Source organism: Sciurus carolinensis, chromosome 6, assembly GCF_902686445.1.
Source record: "Sciurus carolinensis chromosome 6, mSciCar1.2, whole genome shotgun sequence".
NCBI lineage: Eukaryota > Metazoa > Chordata > Mammalia > Rodentia > Sciuridae > Sciurus > Sciurus carolinensis.
In genome coordinates, this window is record NC_062218.1 from 65,625,699 (window position 1) to 65,643,191 (window position 17,493).

Genomic DNA, 17,493 nt, shown 5'->3' on the forward strand with positions numbered 1-17,493 from the left:
TAATTCTCACCAATAATTCAGGGTATATTGGTATGTTTTTCTAGAAAAAATAATTTTTAGATCCTTTTTAATTCTTCTACCTCAATCACAGTAGTCCTAAAGTCCAGGGCTGGTAACCTGAGCTCCTAGCAATCACTAAATCGCAACAACAATTTCTAGGCTAAATTATTTTGCAAACCCTTAAAACAAAACTTAATAGAAAGCATCACCAACAGACTAGATCACTTGGAAGAAAGAACCTCAGACAATGAAGACAAAATATTTAATCTTGAAAATAAAGTTGACCAAACAGAGAATATGGTAAGAAATCATGAATGGAAACTCCAAGAAATATGGGATATCATGAAAAGACCAAATTTAAAAATTACTGGGATTGAGGGAGGCACAGAAATACAAACCAAAGGAATGAATAACCTATTCAATGAAATAACACCAGAAATCCTTAAAACCAAAAATCTAAAACAAAAACAAAATGAAAACAAAATCAAAAAACCTACATCTCTGTGAAAATTAGCATTTTGAAGAACTAATGAAACCTCAATTAAAACTTTGAGAATATTCAGAATTATTTATTTATCTTTGATTTCATGTAAGGACAAGTTTTTCTAAAAATATGTTTAACAAATATGGACATATTAAAAAGTAAATATGAATTCCACAGAGCTTAACAATAGCCAATTTTTTTAAAGACAAAAAATAAAAATTCTTACCACATCCCAAATTTTCTCTGTTGCCTGCTCAGGTTTTCAATTATAAAAATAACCAAACCAAGAAAAAGTCAATTGCTAACTCCCTTTGACCTTAAAACAAAAAGCACACAGACCTGTCACTCCTTCATGTAAGGTGGTCTTAAGTGCACATCTTGCAAGCTGTGTGTCTGGACAACAAATAGAAAACAAAGAACTTCCACATGAAGAGACTAAAGAACTCTTCAAAATGTTTTATCCTCAAATGCAAACAGAGGTACCACAAGAAAAAAATACATATAATTAGAAACATAAAGTCATAGAATTTTTGATAGCACAGGGAAAAGGATTTCTTGGTTTTAGGTCATTGTTTTTTTCTCTTTTGGTAAGGCAAAGTAGATCTTTTGAAAAGCATTTGTTACAAACCTGAGTTTTCTTCCTTAAGTCCAAGAATGAAATAAAAATTTTTCTTAATTTTTATCATGTAGTTATTCATCTGGAACTAAATACTACGTTTGGAGCACAGAATTTTAAATCACAGTTTATGTAAATAGTGATGAATTTACTATACTGAACCTACTTTAAAAAAATTCTGAAATAATAATAGACTTAGAAGATGTTGCAAAAATAGAACAGAGATAGTCCATGTCCTATCACTTAACTTCCTGTCTATTTTTAAGCAATTTTATTTTGGCTTTAAAAGGGTTAAGATTACTGATAGCTTAGGAAATTAGGCCCCCCAAAATCTAACAGACCTAATAAATGCATATTTTTGGAGGAAGCTCTAAGGAAACTTCCAAATTCAAATATCAAATTCATCACATGAAACTAACTGAACAAATTTATTTTCTAAGATAACATCACTGTGACCAGTTTCTGCCTCTTTTAAGTTTTTCCCATTTTACAGACTTCCAAAAATTTTAATTTATCTCTTATTGAAATAAGCCTTCCTGTTTCTTCATGTATCCCAAATATGAAGTAGACAGAAATTACAAATGGAATTAAAAATGCTTGCTTTTGTAAAATCTCTAATCTTCTAGTACTCAAAAAATAATGCAAGCATATCTATATTGAAATTTGATTTGTTAATGCCAACCTTTTGTGAAGTTTAAAAATATTTTTGGAGAAATGATTATCTTTAATGTCCTTTGCAGTTTCTTTGGTGTTGTTTAAGTAATCCATGTTACGGATGGACTATGAAGTTTTTTGATCGAGGGTCATCAACTTCTGGGAATTATCTAACCACTTTTTCTAATCCTGCGTTACTACCAAAATTAAACATAAGCATATTCCCTTTTATCATATTATCCTCCACCATCACCTCCAAAATACAGTGGCTCACCATTTTTCCCAGAAAACTTATACTTTATTCAAAATATATCCTGAACAGGAAGGCTCTCTGTCCATGCTAAAAAATTGTTCCAAGAGTTTCCCATGTTTGTCTGGCCCCTAAAGTATATTATGCTCAGATATAGCTTTCTATCATCTTGTTTGCTTATAGAAAGCTAGCTAAATTAAATAACCCAACATATAAATTCTTAATTATTAAATCATATTTTGCCTGTTAGGAAAGGTAATAGTCTGGAAGCATAATAGATTATATAAGGCCACAGGCAGTTCAAAGCAGGGATGACCAAACAGCAAATAAATCATATTTACAGTCATCCTCTCTACTAAAAAGGACAACTACTTATTATACTAAAATGACCACTTTGATGAAAATTTAAACACATAAAATATTACAGTACACTTCTTGGTTGAAGTCTGTATACTGTAAGAACATGATCGCCTACATTCTCATAAATGTTTAAACACATTTTTCTTCCACATGGACATTAGTAATCTTATTGAAAGAAGAACTTATTAACCCAGCATTAACTTTTGACTTCACCCATGGAGAAACTTGAAGTTAAATTTACCATTCAATGTTACAATCTATTAGTGCCAAAACAGTTCTTTTTTCTACAAATTTTTTATTTTTTCAAAAAATAATTTTAACTGTCCTGTTTTACATGTGTCTTACAATTGTAAGCCATTTCTAATGCTTTTTGAAAGGCTTAATTATAAATCATAATTGAAAATGACTAACCCTGACTAAAGCATAAACAGATGTCTGATTAATGTGCTGAACCACTCTTTTTCAATATACATCAATCCTAGAGAACAACAGTCTCATGATCATGATATTGCATATAAAATATTCATACATATTTCAGATTGCTAGAGTCTAATAACCTCCCTTTGAAGACACACACACCTCTGCTGTAGAAGTAATGTGAAAATCATTAGGTATTTTCCCTAAATGCATCCAAACAGATCAACATAATTTGGAAGATTACCTTGTTTCTCATTTAGTTACAACTTTAAAGAAAAAAAATGTTTACAATGACTTAAAGACTCCTGTATAAATAGCTAAAGACAAAATGAATTGGGAAGGATGTCGGTCAAACGCAGCTGAGTTCTACTCAACTCAAATTAGCCGAGTCTCTGGACAACAAAGTTCATTTTCTTAACATATGGGTTTCTTCAGGACTTGATAAGATTCACTGAGCACCATAGTAATCTTTTAAGACACTAATCAAATACATGGTCCTATAATTTAAAACCCCAGAAGTGGTTTTAGGACAACAGAAGCACCTCAACCACTAAAATAAGCAAATTTCTGTTATAAGTAAAATTACCACACAACAAATCCTGGAACAGTTCAGCAACTAATAAATAGAAAATGGTCTTAAAAAGCTGCTATTTCTGATTATTCCTTTGGATCCTTCAACTATATTTAAAATATACAGAAAATAATTGGTTGTCAGAAAGTTTGTGACTACATGATATGCTTCTTATGAAAGAATACTGGTCTGAGTTAAGAATGGAGAATTCGGACCAGATGCACAGTGGGTATTTCTATTACCTGGGCTATGGGCTCCTCCTGAGTAGTGTCTGACAATTGGGCAAATTTCACTAGGATTTCACAGTCTAACATAAAACAATGACCAATGTATTCAGTTCTCCTGGACTCAATACAGGAATGATTAAAGATGTGCTAGAAATAAATAGGTCTAAAGCTGCTATATCCACCCAGCAAACTCAAAGAGCCCGTGCTAACCTACACTGAACACAGCAGCAAATACTAATGTTATATTGAAGTGCAGATCATCAGATCATATCTAACCACATTTAATATTTATATATGTGGTACTAAACCCTCAGAAGATTAGACTAATGAGAGCATAGTTTAAAAGCACATTCCTCATTGCTTTTTAAAGTTAAATACAGGCTTTTCTGTTAAAGTAATTTATATTTTTCCTACTTCCTAAAATAGGCATCAGATTTCTAAACTAAAGAAAAAAGTCTCAAAGAGCCACATATTATGTACTCAGACAGATCTAAGAAGTAAATAAGTTAATAAATTGAATAAGTTAACTTGAATAAATTAAGAATGCACATTCAGAACAGAATTGTAGTTTTTGGTCAGCAACATGTGAACCAAAAGCAAAAATCTGCCAAGATTAAGGCAGGGTTTTTTTTTTTTTTTTTTTTTTTTATATACAGTACAATGTGTTTCCCCTTCCCCCACAAAGTTCATTAAGCATTCACCTTTATTTAAAATGCACTGCCAAGCTAGAATACAAGCCTCCTAATTAAAAAATATGTATAGATGTCATAGAAAGTTCCCTCTGTTTTAGAGTCTTCCTTATACCTAGCAATGGTATTTCCCTTTTGCCTTCACACAGTGGGTATAAGAGATTACCAAAACAATCATGACTTTGATGACAAAGCATGACCACTGTCAGGGTGAGAGCCGTTGTAAGGAATTACTTTCTTCTTCAGCTGGAGTCAATTTGAGTGTTGGCAGTTTCCGAGGAGGAAGCTGAGGGCTTTGGCGAAGATTGTCATCCATCTGTAGAAGGTACAACAGATATAACTGACTAAGACCGTGGCACCACTTACATGGACTGTGGCCTCCCCACCCAAACTACAGACTAGAAGAACACAGAACCATGTTTCCTGGACTGCTACAGAAACCTTTATTTTAACAAATGATCTCTCAAGAATCCTAAATGTCATACCTCAAATACCAGTTGACTCAGTATCTGTAAAAAGCAACACGGCTCATCCTTGATACTGTCACAAAATTATAGTAATTCTACAAAATGAATATTCTACTGAACCCAACCGTAGCAAGACTTAGTTTAAGAAGTCTTCTAATAGTAAGAGTAAATGTAATATACTAAGCTCCATGATTTATAAAGTATATTCATGTATGATATCATATTTGATCTTCCCAACACACTGTGAAGAATAAAAGGCATAGGCACCATCCTTCCATGTTTTACAGATTTGAAAAATGAGGCTTGGAAAGGCTAAGTGATTTTGCCCAGGTCGAAAAGATAGTTTCAGAGCTGAAACTTGAACTCAGGTCTTCCAGGTGCAACACAATTATTCTTTCAACTCTACATTTTTGCCTGAAAGCAACCTGTACTGCACTTAAAAAAAAAAAAAAAAAAAAAAAAAAAAAAAAAAAAAAACAGTTCTTTTAAGTTGAGAGTATGCAGTTCATGGAAGCTAGGAAAAGGAGCAAAAAGAGGGATAAATTCTTTAGATCTAATCCTGAGGTCTTCTAAACACTGGGTTAGTTCTAAGCAGGCTTTCAAGAAACAAATTAATATGGAACATATATCTTTAATGAGACCACCCCACAAGGTACAAGATTCAGGTTCTGATGCTGAGTTTATTATCAGTTGAACTTCATAAGAGACTTGAAAGCAACTGCCTTCAAAACCACAAAACCAACAGAAAATGGCATCCTATCACCAACTTCACAAGCAAACTGTTTTAGAGTTTTGCAAGATGCAGACCATTCAAACTCTCCCACATCTTCTCAAGATGCTCTTAGAAAAAAAGGAAATATTTTGGCAGAGGTGCACAGGATTTGTAGGAGAGGAAAGAAAATAAAAGATCAACTTTTTAAGTTTTCCAGTGGAAAAAATATTACTAGTGAATTTTTAGATCACTTGTGTTAAGGTGTCTTTTCTTTTTTGCAAGAACTAGTTACTGAAACATGATTTTTTTTTTTTTTTTTTTTTTTGGCTAGATTTTCTGTCCAAATTGTGAACAGTGGCAGCTAATAGGATTTGCTGTCCTGTCATCTTGTAGCAACCAGTGAATCACACCCACCACTGAAAAATTGATACCAACGGGTGGGCAGTGAAGGGAGGAGAAGCCTGACTGAAATGGGTCAGAAAACTCAAAAATTGGTGATGGCCCAGATGGCTATGTACAAAGTGGTAATGGGCCTCCTGATTTTACCTTCTGCATATGCAGGTATTTTATAATTCCCTTTCCATGTTTGTCATAAGTTCACCACACAGAAAATGGAAACTATACCAGGTAGCCTTCCTCTAGTAGACAGTGATCTTTCCTTTATTCCTAATTAACACTTCATCTATTTACTCTCATGAGATTTATTGAATTGTGCAAAGAATTGAGTCAGACCTGGCTTTAATTTCAAATATACCAAAACTTCAATAATAATTTTAGTATCCAGTTTTACTCACTTCTCAAATTACAACAACACACAAAATACTACAAAAGAAATAGAAGGTCATCCCAGAGAATGACAGCGATAAACCTGACTACTATTAATCCTGGTAGCAGACATAATCTCATTCATGAGCTAGGCAGTGACTACTGGGGAGAGTACCTAACTACAAAGTTCATACTGAAGTTCCATTTCCAGGGTTTAAGTGCCCTCTCTTTTTGCCAGTTGAATGACCTTGGGGTCAAGTGATACAAGCTTCAGTATCCCCATCTGTAAAATGGGGACAATAACAGTATCTGCACAAAGACACTATTGTGCGGTTTAAAATCAGAAGTTTCTCCAAAGAAAAAAACACAAATGGTCAACAAATAAATGAAAAAATGTTCAACATCTCTAGCAATCAGGGAAATACAAATCAAAACAACACTAAGATTTCATTGCACTCCAGTCAGAATATTAATTAACAAGAACACAAATAATAAATGCTGGTAAGGATGTTGGGAAAGGGCACACTGACGCACTGTTGGTGAGACTACAAACTAGTACAACCACTCTAGAAAGCAGTGGAACCACCATATGACCCAGCTATCTCACTCCTTTGTATTTATCCAAAAGAACTGAAATCAGCATACTCTAGCAATTACAGTCACTTCAATGTTTATAGCAGCACAATTCATAATAGTCAAATTATGAATCAACTAGATGCCCATTAACAGATCAAGAAAATGTGGTCCACATACACAATGGAGTTCTACTCAGTCATAAAGAAGAATGAAAAAATGGCATTTGCCAGTAAATAGATGGAAATGAAGAAAAACATGCTAAGTGAATAAGCCAAGTTCAGAAAATCAAAGGTCAAATATTTTCTTTCATATGTGGAAGCTAGAGCAAAATAAGGCAAAGAGGTGGTGAGTGGAGGGGGACAGATATCATAAATATATCACAGGGAAGATCAGTGAGCAGAAGAAGGAAAGGGAGGGAGGAAGGAAGGGAAAGGGGACAAAATATGGAATGAATTTAACAAAATCATGCTAAATGCATACACAAATGTAGCAAAGAGAATGCCATACATATGTATATAAAAAAGTACCAACTGAAAATAAATAAATGAAGGAGTGAAAGAAATATTGGTAAAGGAGGGAGACTAGGGAGAGGGAGGAGGGAAAAAAAGTGGTTGGGGTTGGGGGAAAAACTGTTTAACATATTTTAAGCTGCCATCATTTAGCTCTCTCTTTCTTAAATTTAAAAATGGCATCATCTTCACAATTTTGCAAAATAAACCAGTATAATATTTGCACTTAGAAAAAATCCAGATTAGCACAGAGAAGATGCCAAATTCTCACAATTCCATCTGCGGTAACTGTGTCATTCTAGTTCTTTTTTATTAATATATGCCTATATCTGTTTTGTTCTTATAAAAGTAAAGTCATCATTAGTACATGATGTTAGGTTAAAAAGAGAAAAACCATTCTAAGCTTGTACCACGGTATTTGTTAGACCTTGAAAACTGTTAGCCAGTGTTATGAGGCCCTTGAAAAAATGAAGTATTATTTATTCATATAATAAAAAAGTGAGTTCATCAGAAATGAAAAAAAAAGGTGTCACTTTTGTGTATTTTTTTCAATTAGAATCACTCTTGAAGTTTCCATTGCTGGTTCTCTTCCCTACCCAGTTTTTCAGTATCTCTTTCACAAAATGAATACCTCAAAGAGGCAGAATACATACACCAGTAAAACAGTGTAGACTACATTCAGAATATAGAAGGACAGGAAAGAGAAAAACTAACACAGGTCATGTGGAAGAAAGAAAAAGACATCATGGTGCTTTTAATAAGAAAGTGTATGTAGTAGTCCAGGTACATACAATCTTTAGGACAGAGAAAGGAAGGCAAACAAGCAAGAACTACTTTTGTGTTTTTTTAAAGTCAAGCTTTTGGGTCTCCTAGCTTGATATGTACAAATTGTGTGGTAAAAGTAAACATAATACCATTATCTGACCTTTTCCCACAGTAAACAGGTCACTACTGGCTCCAAAGCACTGTATTATATACAATTTTAGTATATATTTAGTATATTTAAACAATTTTCTACAAACACTTTCAAGAACTGAAAGGGTAAGGTTAATAATGCATGACCCAAATTACAACATTGGCTGCAGAATGGAAAATACTAAACTACCGTAAAATGATTGAAGTAAACTTGACCTTTTCAATCAAATTGGATTCCTTATTTACAAGTTGTGTGAGTTTCTGTAGATTTGCATCTACCGTTTCTTGTCCAGCTGGAGAGATGCCTAAGAAGCCAGGGCAGAAATCAGAGAAAGACAGGAAATTTTGAAAGTCTTTAAAGCAATTTAGATTAAAAGAATTTTGAATCTACCCACCCTCCCAAGTGCCCCACCCTCCAAAAAAAAAAAAAAAAAAGAAAGAAAGAAAAAAAAAAGGCAAAGAGAAAAATCATTCTGGGTTCAAAAGCAAAGTTAGGAAGAATAGTAACACCACTCCAAACCAAACCCTCAACAAAGGAACTAAAATTTGCCCACTAAGAAGACACTGTGAGCCAAATAATATGCAGCCAGTCACGACCACAGTAATTAGTAAAAGCACAGCAGTCCATATTTCCTTTTGAAATTTAAGTTGTACCTTTTCTTCACCCTTTTCAAATGGGTCTTTAGTCACAACTATTTGGAAAGCTTTCTAAAGCACTGACTCCCTAACAACCAAAATATTTAAAGGGCCTTTTTAAACTATAACTTTCTGGGATCAGTTCCTACGAGATTCTAATGTAGTAAGTCTAGAACAGGACCCAAGACTTTCATTTGTTGTTAGGCAGGTTTGCTAACCACTGCTTCAAAGTAACAAGGTTGAATGTTAGTTTCAAGACTATCAATCACCAATCCCACCCTAAGTACCAAGCATATAATCTACCATAAAAAATAAACTTCCACCTATGCCATCTGTCTTTATAACTTTTACTTCTTAAAAAGGCAATTCCAGTCAACTCTCTCAATACAAATTTAGTATCACAATCACTTAAGCACAAGGCCCCACACTCACAAAGAATTGAATCTTAAGTGACAGGTGCCCTCTACTTACTATACCTCCAGTCTGATGCAATCATTTTTCAAGTACTGGAATCATGGGGGTGCACCTCACCAAAATCAATCTGCTACTAATTTCTGTTCACACAGGAAAATGCTAGAAGCAGGTAAAAATCATTTAAAGTAATTGTGTATTTTGCATTAGAATAAATACTATTTTTTAAGCAGGGACTTAATACTTGTCATTTATTCTTTCGGAATAAAATTACCCACTTGGAAGGGTAACATTTAAAGAGACAAGAAATACATGAAATCCTGAGGAATACAAAATAAATGTCTATTTCTCTAAGAAGTAACTCATGAAGGAAATGAAATTTGGAAAATACAACTTCTTGAAGTGCTGTACATCAATATTTAAAGACAATGTACACATTTTTTTAATTAAAATAAGAAAAAAGTTTTGCTTATGCATCCCCAGGAGAATATGTCACTACTCTGTGCAAACAAGTATTAGCTGAAGAAGAAACAGCTTACCTCCAAGACTAAGCCTAAAGTAGCTGTCTAGAATATCATCACAAAAGCGACACAGGTTGGAGAGCTGTTTCAGATGTTCTTGTAACTGGACTTTAGGAAACTGTACTTTGTAAAGAGGTGCAAGAAAACCAAACACATAAGCATCCAAGGTAGAAGGCCTAGAAATAAATTAAGAATTTTTAAAAAAAAACTTGTAAGAAAATATTAACCTGGGATTGTGCTTAAAATTTTTCATATATTTGTCAATTCTGAGATATACTATAGTGTTTTAAAAATATCTACTTGGGACTGGGGTTGTGGCTCAGTGGTAGAGTGCTCGTCTAGCACATGTGAGGTACGGGTTTGAACCTCAGCCCTCAGTACCACATAAAAATAATAAATAAGGTTATTGTGTTCATGTACAACTAAAAAAATGTTTTTTAAATCTACTGACAATTTTAGTTTATTAAAATGATGCAACAAGAACTTTGCCCTTTACACAGTTTTAAAAATACTCTATTTTATTTAGAAGAAAATGAAAAAGAAAATTACAGATTTGTTTTTACTCACAAGTGTTAAACAGATAGGAGGTAGAGTGGGAACAATTGTTTGTTTTACATTCACTTATATAGCACATTAAGCCAATGTTTGATTACTACTGATAGAAAAAGTTTCCTATAATAAAAACCCACTAAATCTCTATTTAAAGTGACTCATCTTTGGGGGGAATAGGGGGACTTGCTCTAAATAACTGCTCTCTGACTATAGATGCAGAAAATATCAACATTTCTAAAGACATGTACTCACGTATCTCCAAAGAAAAACTGAGATGTTCCCAATCTGTTTGACAGAAGATTTAGGCACTCCTTGGCATCTCTGTATATCTAATAAGGATGAAATTAGATCTCAAAAGTAGGAAAGATGCTCTGAAACTGCTTTTGAGATAGCATCTCTAGGTAAGTCCACCTATGCTCTCTCTCCTATCCCTTCCCTGGAGAGCCCTCACTTGGAGAATAATCCAGACCATACCTGAGCTTCCACTTCTTGCACACGGTAGAGGGGAGGCTCTCCTCTGGTTAGGAGAATTCTATTCAGTGCCCCCCTGGACATCCTTCCAGGCAGAATCAAACTCAAGGGGAAAGGAATTCGTGAAGCAAACCATGGCTTTGTTACAGTAAAGTAATTGTCACTCTCAACCCAGAATGTGTGAAGCTACAAAAGGAAGGAGAAAACATTCAGAGGATATCCTTTTAAAAGAAAGATTAATCAATATGCAAGGTTTTCATAAACATCCATCAAGTGACTTCATATCAATTTTCCATTTAGAATGACTCAAGATAAAACAAGATTTTTAATGCGTTTTGCTATATATATGCTATATATATGCGTTTTCAAATATATCCAGCATGAAATGTGTAGCAACTATATGACTAAATGGTGTAATTGTGAAAATACCTAAACTGAATTTTCTTATATATCCCAAGAACCCAGAACAAGGCATAGCATATAGTAGGTGCTCAGTAAGTATGTGCTGAATGAATGAATTACAGTTCAACCAATTCTATGCATGGAGCAAAAAGTTTCATCTCACACCAAAAGTATTTTCATTTCCAAAGTGACATTATCTTTCATTTTGATGCAACACAATGATGTTAATGTCTAACAGAATCCAGCTGCACAATATGAAAGAATTAAGATTAATATATGTGAAATTCCCTTAAGCCCTTTGTTGTTGTCCCTCTAAACGAAGTAAGAGCATTTTCAACTAAGCCACCAAAACACTGTAATATTCATGAATGCTCACCACAGCAGGGAGTAGCTTCTCTTCAAGGAGAGCAATGTAAGCCAGTGTATCTGCCCCTTGCTTTGCTGAGAGTTCATAATCAGCATTATATTTCTATTAAAAAATAAAACCAAAGAACCTCAGAAGTCAAAGAACATTCCAAGGATGGCCAAACAAATTAGGACTCCTATTTCTTCTCATAAGTGGCAAACATGATATTAAAGGGAAAAATAAACATAAACACAGTTGCCTAATGTACATAAGGTTCTCGGCACTATATCATGCACACAGAACTGTTGCCTAATGTACATAAGGTTCTCGGCACTATATAATGCACACAGTAAATATCAGTTATGATTTTTTATATTAATTACACTATTATTTCAATGCTTGTTAATGACCTAGTTCAGAGCATAGCAAGTAATACAAAGTTAACAAATAAAAGTATTTTTAACACAAGGGAAAAAAATCCACTTGGTTATATTTTTCTCCATGAAAAAAGATGGGAAGTATTTGAATTTAGAAAAGTCCCAAACTGCATTGACCTCAGAATTTTTTTTTAAGTATTGGCAAACCAGAGGAATGAGAAGTTGTGCTCCATTTGTATACAATGTGTCAAAATGCATTCTACTGTCATGTATAACCAATTAGAACAAACTGAAAAAAGTTTTAAAAAATAAAAAATAAAAAAATAAAGTATTGGCAAAATCAGTTATAAACTTCTGCACTTATATAAATCTTCACATGTTTAAACATTTTGGATATATTACTTAAATATTTATGTGTTTGAATGTTTTAGTTACATTGTTTAATAAAACATTTAACTGTTACTATCAAATAAGTGTTTTTAAGAAATAAACAATTGCTATTTGGTGGGAACTCAAATATAACCAGCATGAAATGTGTAGCAACTATATGACTAAATGGTATAATTGTGAAAATACCTAAACTGAATTTTCTTATATATATGAATTTCAGTAAAATCCAAGCAAAGTATATGAAAATACATATTGTCCAGCCAGGCACTGTGGCACATGCAGGCCTGTAAACCCAGCAACTAGGGAAGCCAACGCAGGAGGATGGCAAATTCCACACCAGCCTGGGCAACCTGGAGAGACCCTGTTTTAAAATAAAAAAAATTAAAAGGGATAGGAAAGTAGCTTAGTGGTAAAGCATGTTCGATCCCCAGTACAAAAAGAAAAGAAAGAAAATATATATTTCCTAGATAGATAGAAATATGTCTGGACCTCACCATATGATTTTAAAATTACAGTAATGCTCATGGTTTACAGCAGTGATTCTGAAGTCTATTTTTTGTCAAATCCCAGGTATCACCAATTATCTAATGAGTTGCAAAATAAGAACTCTACACCTTACAGTGTTTGTTGTTGCTGTTGTTTAAGTAACATCCAGGAATCAATAATCGTCAAAAGGAACCACCCACCTGTTTTCTTAAAAAGTTTAGTATTTTTGCGGGCTGAGAAACAGTGTTGTCTTCAGTTGTCAAAATTGGTACATCACCTACAATTCAAAGTTTACATACAAAAAAATGTGTTTTCTTTTGAAGAGATTCCAATACCCTAAAAACTACACCAATTGCACATTTGGAGGTGGGGGGGGGGATAAAATTAGTAAGCACGCCCTAGTTTTTTTGCAATTTCACAAAAAGCAGTTCTAAAGAACATTTTCATTTCTCATAATTTCCACTGATTTGGCTTGCACTTTGAGTTATTACTCAGAATGATCAAACCATAAGCAACACACTGCCAAGGTCACGGTAAGAAGAAACTAAAACCGCAAGGAACTCTAGGACCGTAGGCTTCATGACATTAAATGAAAGGGGGGGGGGTATTTTTTTTAAAGGGGAGAAAGGGTTGTCTAAAAGTTTACACGGTACCTCTTGAACCTCTCCAGGTGTTATCTATGAAACTGACTTTCAAGGGTGCACCAGAAAATTTGGCATAAGCCTGAAACAGAGTTTGCAATAAAACATTTTAGACCAAGGACGTAATGCAAATCTGCAGAGCAGCTTTACTTCACAGTCCCGTCCCCCAAAGGCAGAAGGCGCCTGCTTGACACAGAGGCTGAGTCCCTCCCGGTGATCTCAAGACCAGGACGCGCGCGCCAGCTACCCGGCTTTCGCGAACCTTGTTCCCCAAAAGGTCCCGGGGATGCGGAGCGCAGCAGGCTTTCACGGCACGGCCCAGACAGCTTTGCAAAATTAAGAAAACTCGCAGCCAAGCAGGAAGCCATGATGCTCCCGCCGGGCCACCGCGGGGTCACAAGGCCAGTTTGTGACTTGTCCACCGAAGTGAGCCCAAAGCAAGTGCAGTGAACAGCGCCCGGGCCCGCCTCGATCCCGCAGCGCCGCAGAGAACCGCGTCAGACTGGCCTCTAGCCTCTGGCCCCGCCCCTGCTTCCCGCGCCCTGGCCCGCGAGGCGGCCTCACCATCACCACCAGGGACTCGCTGTGGATGGATGGGAGCCCCCAGCCGCCTCCCCAGCAACTGAGCTCCAAGGGGGCCGCCATCTTGCCCGGGCCGACCTTTACTACCCGGAAGTACTTTTGTCGCCCACTTTCCGGCACGTGGAGACGCGGGGGCGGGACGAGGAACTGGGAGGACTATTGGGGGTTCTGGGGAGAGGCGGAAAAGACCACTGGAGAAGCAAAAGCTCTTTTGGCAAGTCGATGTAGGGATTGAGCGTCTTGGGCTTTCAATCAAACAGAGCCGGCATTTATTCCTCAACAAACAATGATGCCTACTGTGTGCCAAACTTTGTGAACATTACTATGTTGGGCTTAAGAGTGAGTGATGACATGGGAGAATGAACTCAGCACACAGTAAGCACTGTTTGTTCAGTCCTTCCCTACATATTTAGGACCTCTGCCTGCCTTTTCATTCTCAATCTCGGTTGTCATCCTTATTCCAGCTTCTTTAAATGCAACCCTATTCCTGAAATTTAACAGGTGAATTTTTCCTGCCTTCAGTGGTACCCCTTCAATAGGGAATATCATTCTTCTTCGTTCAACTTATCCCTCAAAAATGAGCATAACTTTCATGTTCCTTGGGAAGACTACAAAGTTAGGAACTTCTTTGGGGTATACAACTCCTTGTATATACTTGAATTGTGGCTTCTAGTCTTAGTTACAGACCTTTGCCTCCCACTGTTTAGCAGCTCTTTGAGGACATAGCACAGTCTTGTTTATTTACAAGGGCTGGCTTCCTAGGTGTGAGACCAGAGGAGTTACACAAGGCCCTATGCTAAGGTTCCTCACTTAGCTAATGCTATACTGTCACTGTGTGAAATCTTCATCTTTTTTAACAAGAGGCCTTGCATTTTTGTTTTGAACTGAGCCCTACAAATCATGTAGCTAGTCATGTCTGGGGGCCTACTGGGCATGGACTAAATATTTATTGAATATTAAACCTGAAAATTTCTCAGAAAAATCATTAAAGAGAAAAGATAGGCAGTGAAAAAAGCAGTGATCCAGGTGTACTTACTGGGTCCCAGAGTCAGGACTTGGAGGTTGGGTCTTCCTTTTAGATGGCATAGTCTTTTGGGGATATTCTCCTATTATGCCTGTGAATTCTCTTCTTTCCTTTGTCCCAGTACCCAGCATACTTGGGTCTCATTAAACAACTGAAAGCCCAAAAGAAATCTCTGCAAGTTTTCATAAAATGACTATTCAACAAAAATTTGCTAGGCACTCCCTTACTAGAGCCATCTAAATTATAGTGCCAATCTGCTCAAGACTTTTTTTCATGTTCCAAAAGCAAAAGTTCTCAAAAATGGAAAGGAAAAGGTGTGTCAAAGATATGAATCCATTAGAATAACACTTTATGACTGGGAAATGCTTAGGATATGTACAGTTAAAATTAAATAATACATTTTTTGAGCAGATACTATGTCCAGGACACCGTAAAACTCTGAGAGAATACAGAGATATATAAGATATGAAATCTTCCTCAGAAGTTTATATTCTACAAAGGAAACATACACATAGCTAGGTATAACAAGTCAAACATGAGTAAGTTTAGAGGTATAAATAAAATACTATAGAAACACAAAAGGAAGGACAGGGCATCCTTATATGATCAGTGGAGTCTGCTAAATTTGCATTATAAAGTAGGCAACATAACTTTGAGATTTGGGTGATGAAACCTTTCTGTTTTGAGGATTAAAACCCCAAGCCATAAAGCTCAGAGTCTGGATACTACGTTCAGGCATTTAAAATAATCATACACAGAGAATGTGGATTCCTTGAATTTTATTTGTAGTGAGGGGGTGGGGAAAGTGGTTGATGAACACACTTTGTGGACACACAATGTAATTACTCAGTTTGGCCTTCTCCCTTACTGCTGATTTTACATATGACAATTTCATTTGCATTAAAGAGAAATTAAATTTCTTCCTTTAGTGTTGAATTGAGACAGAGAATAGCATTTCATTTGATGAGAGAATCCTTACACACAGATTTATTTGTGCCTAGTTAATAGCAATCTTTTATTGCTGTAATTCCTCTTGAGAGTCTATATCTACTAGATTGAATTTAAAAACCTTGGCATAGCTGATTGCACAACCAGGCTGAATACTGTTCCAGAGAACCACACAGAAAGCTGAAACCTTTAGAAATTATGCCTGGTATTGGTACTTGGCTCCTGAGCCTTTTCCTGGCTGCTAAAGAGTATTGTTCAGAGTTCATCAAAATCATAATTTCAGATTCTTACCAGGAAGGATACTATCTGCAAAACATTCAAGGATGTGTGGGATGGCCTGAATCACAGTTTTATAATGAATATTCCAGACAGTGTTTTCCCTGAAGAAGAAATCTTATTTTTCAAAAGATGAACATTAAAATGGTCTAGTAGTGGTCATTTGAACTCCAGGGACCTGACCTTGGCATCTATTCCTGTACCTCCTGTGTTTCTTAACTTGGGAATCCCAGTGCAGGTTCTGTTAGGTTTTTTGTTTTTTGTTTTTTTTCCTGGGTGATTAATAATCTGTAAAATGAACTGTTGGCAAAAATGCAAGTTTTGTGACAAGTGATCACGCAGTATGGTCCCTTATGGAAAGTTAAACAAAAGAGATCTGACTGTCTCTTAGATCTTTAAGATTCTATAATTCAGTTCGTGTTCATATGTAGAAATCCTTAGAGAGAAAAACCCAAGTACTGAATAGGAGTCAGGAGAGCTGTGTTTCTGATTTGGCCTCTAAATTAGCCGTATGCTCTTGAGTCAATCATTTTACCTTGATTCCTTACTTTCTTTACTTATAAAGTGAAGGTTCTTTAACCTCTGAGATGCTCTCATTCTATGTTTAAAAAACCCTTAGTAAGAGCTGACATTCAGGGAGCAATTTCTGCATGCCAGAAATTATCTTAAGTATCTGACAACACTCACTAGACTTCCTAATGGCTCTATGCTGCAGATACTGTTGTTTTCCCTTATTTTCAAGGGAAGACAATGAGGCACAAAAATATTAACCTTCCTAAAGCCACGCAGCCAGTAAGTGAGAGAGTGGGAATTTGAACCCACGCAATCTGCCTTTAGAGGTCATACTCTTTCTCAATCAATGTGAGTAATGCCTCATGTAACCTTCTGAGGAATCCATTTAAAAAAAGAGAAAAAGCCTAGTTTCACTCACAGTGGAAGTACCAATAACATAACTATCTTTACTTCTTTAACACATTGATTTAACATTAAGCCTCCAAACAAATTCATTAAGCAACTTCTGTATGCCTAACACGTGACAAGCCTGTCAGGGAATCAAAATTATGTTCATGCTTTTAGAGGGATAGTTAATGATATGAGGACTATATATTTGAGACAACTAGAGACTATTGGGAAGTACTATCTTGCCAAGAAAATTGAGAGTCTAACATGGTTTTAGACAAAGACTGTAATGTCCCACAATGCTTGGGCAAGGCCTAA

At 35.6% G+C, this 17,493-nt stretch overlaps 1 protein-coding gene across 4 annotated transcripts; it reads right to left on the reverse strand.

Annotated features, from left to right (window-relative positions):
* Nucleotides 1-382: 382 nt before the first annotated feature.
* Nucleotides 383-14,104, reverse strand: Mtx3 (metaxin 3). 4 transcript variants are annotated; one of them, XM_047556810.1, is made up of 9 exons: nucleotides 14,010-14,104; nucleotides 13,458-13,527; nucleotides 13,005-13,081; nucleotides 11,582-11,674; nucleotides 10,807-10,989; nucleotides 10,585-10,661; nucleotides 9,799-9,956; nucleotides 8,429-8,517; nucleotides 383-4,584 (listed from the first exon to the last, which is right to left on the reverse strand). In XM_047556810.1, exons 1-9 carry the CDS (start codon nucleotides 14,088-14,090, stop codon nucleotides 4,474-4,476), a joined length of 939 nt encoding a protein of 312 aa, XP_047412766.1. In that variant the 5' UTR covers nucleotides 14,091-14,104; the 3' UTR covers nucleotides 383-4,473. The 4 variants fall into 4 exon arrangements, 3 of the variants coding, with proteins under 3 accessions (XP_047412766.1, XP_047412768.1, XP_047412767.1); XR_007109202.1 differs by lacking the exon at nucleotides 383-4,584 and adding an exon at nucleotides 9,325-9,421 and having other exon boundaries at nucleotides 8,490-8,517; XM_047556812.1 differs by lacking the exon at nucleotides 8,429-8,517.
* Nucleotides 14,105-17,493: the final 3,389 nt, after the last annotated feature.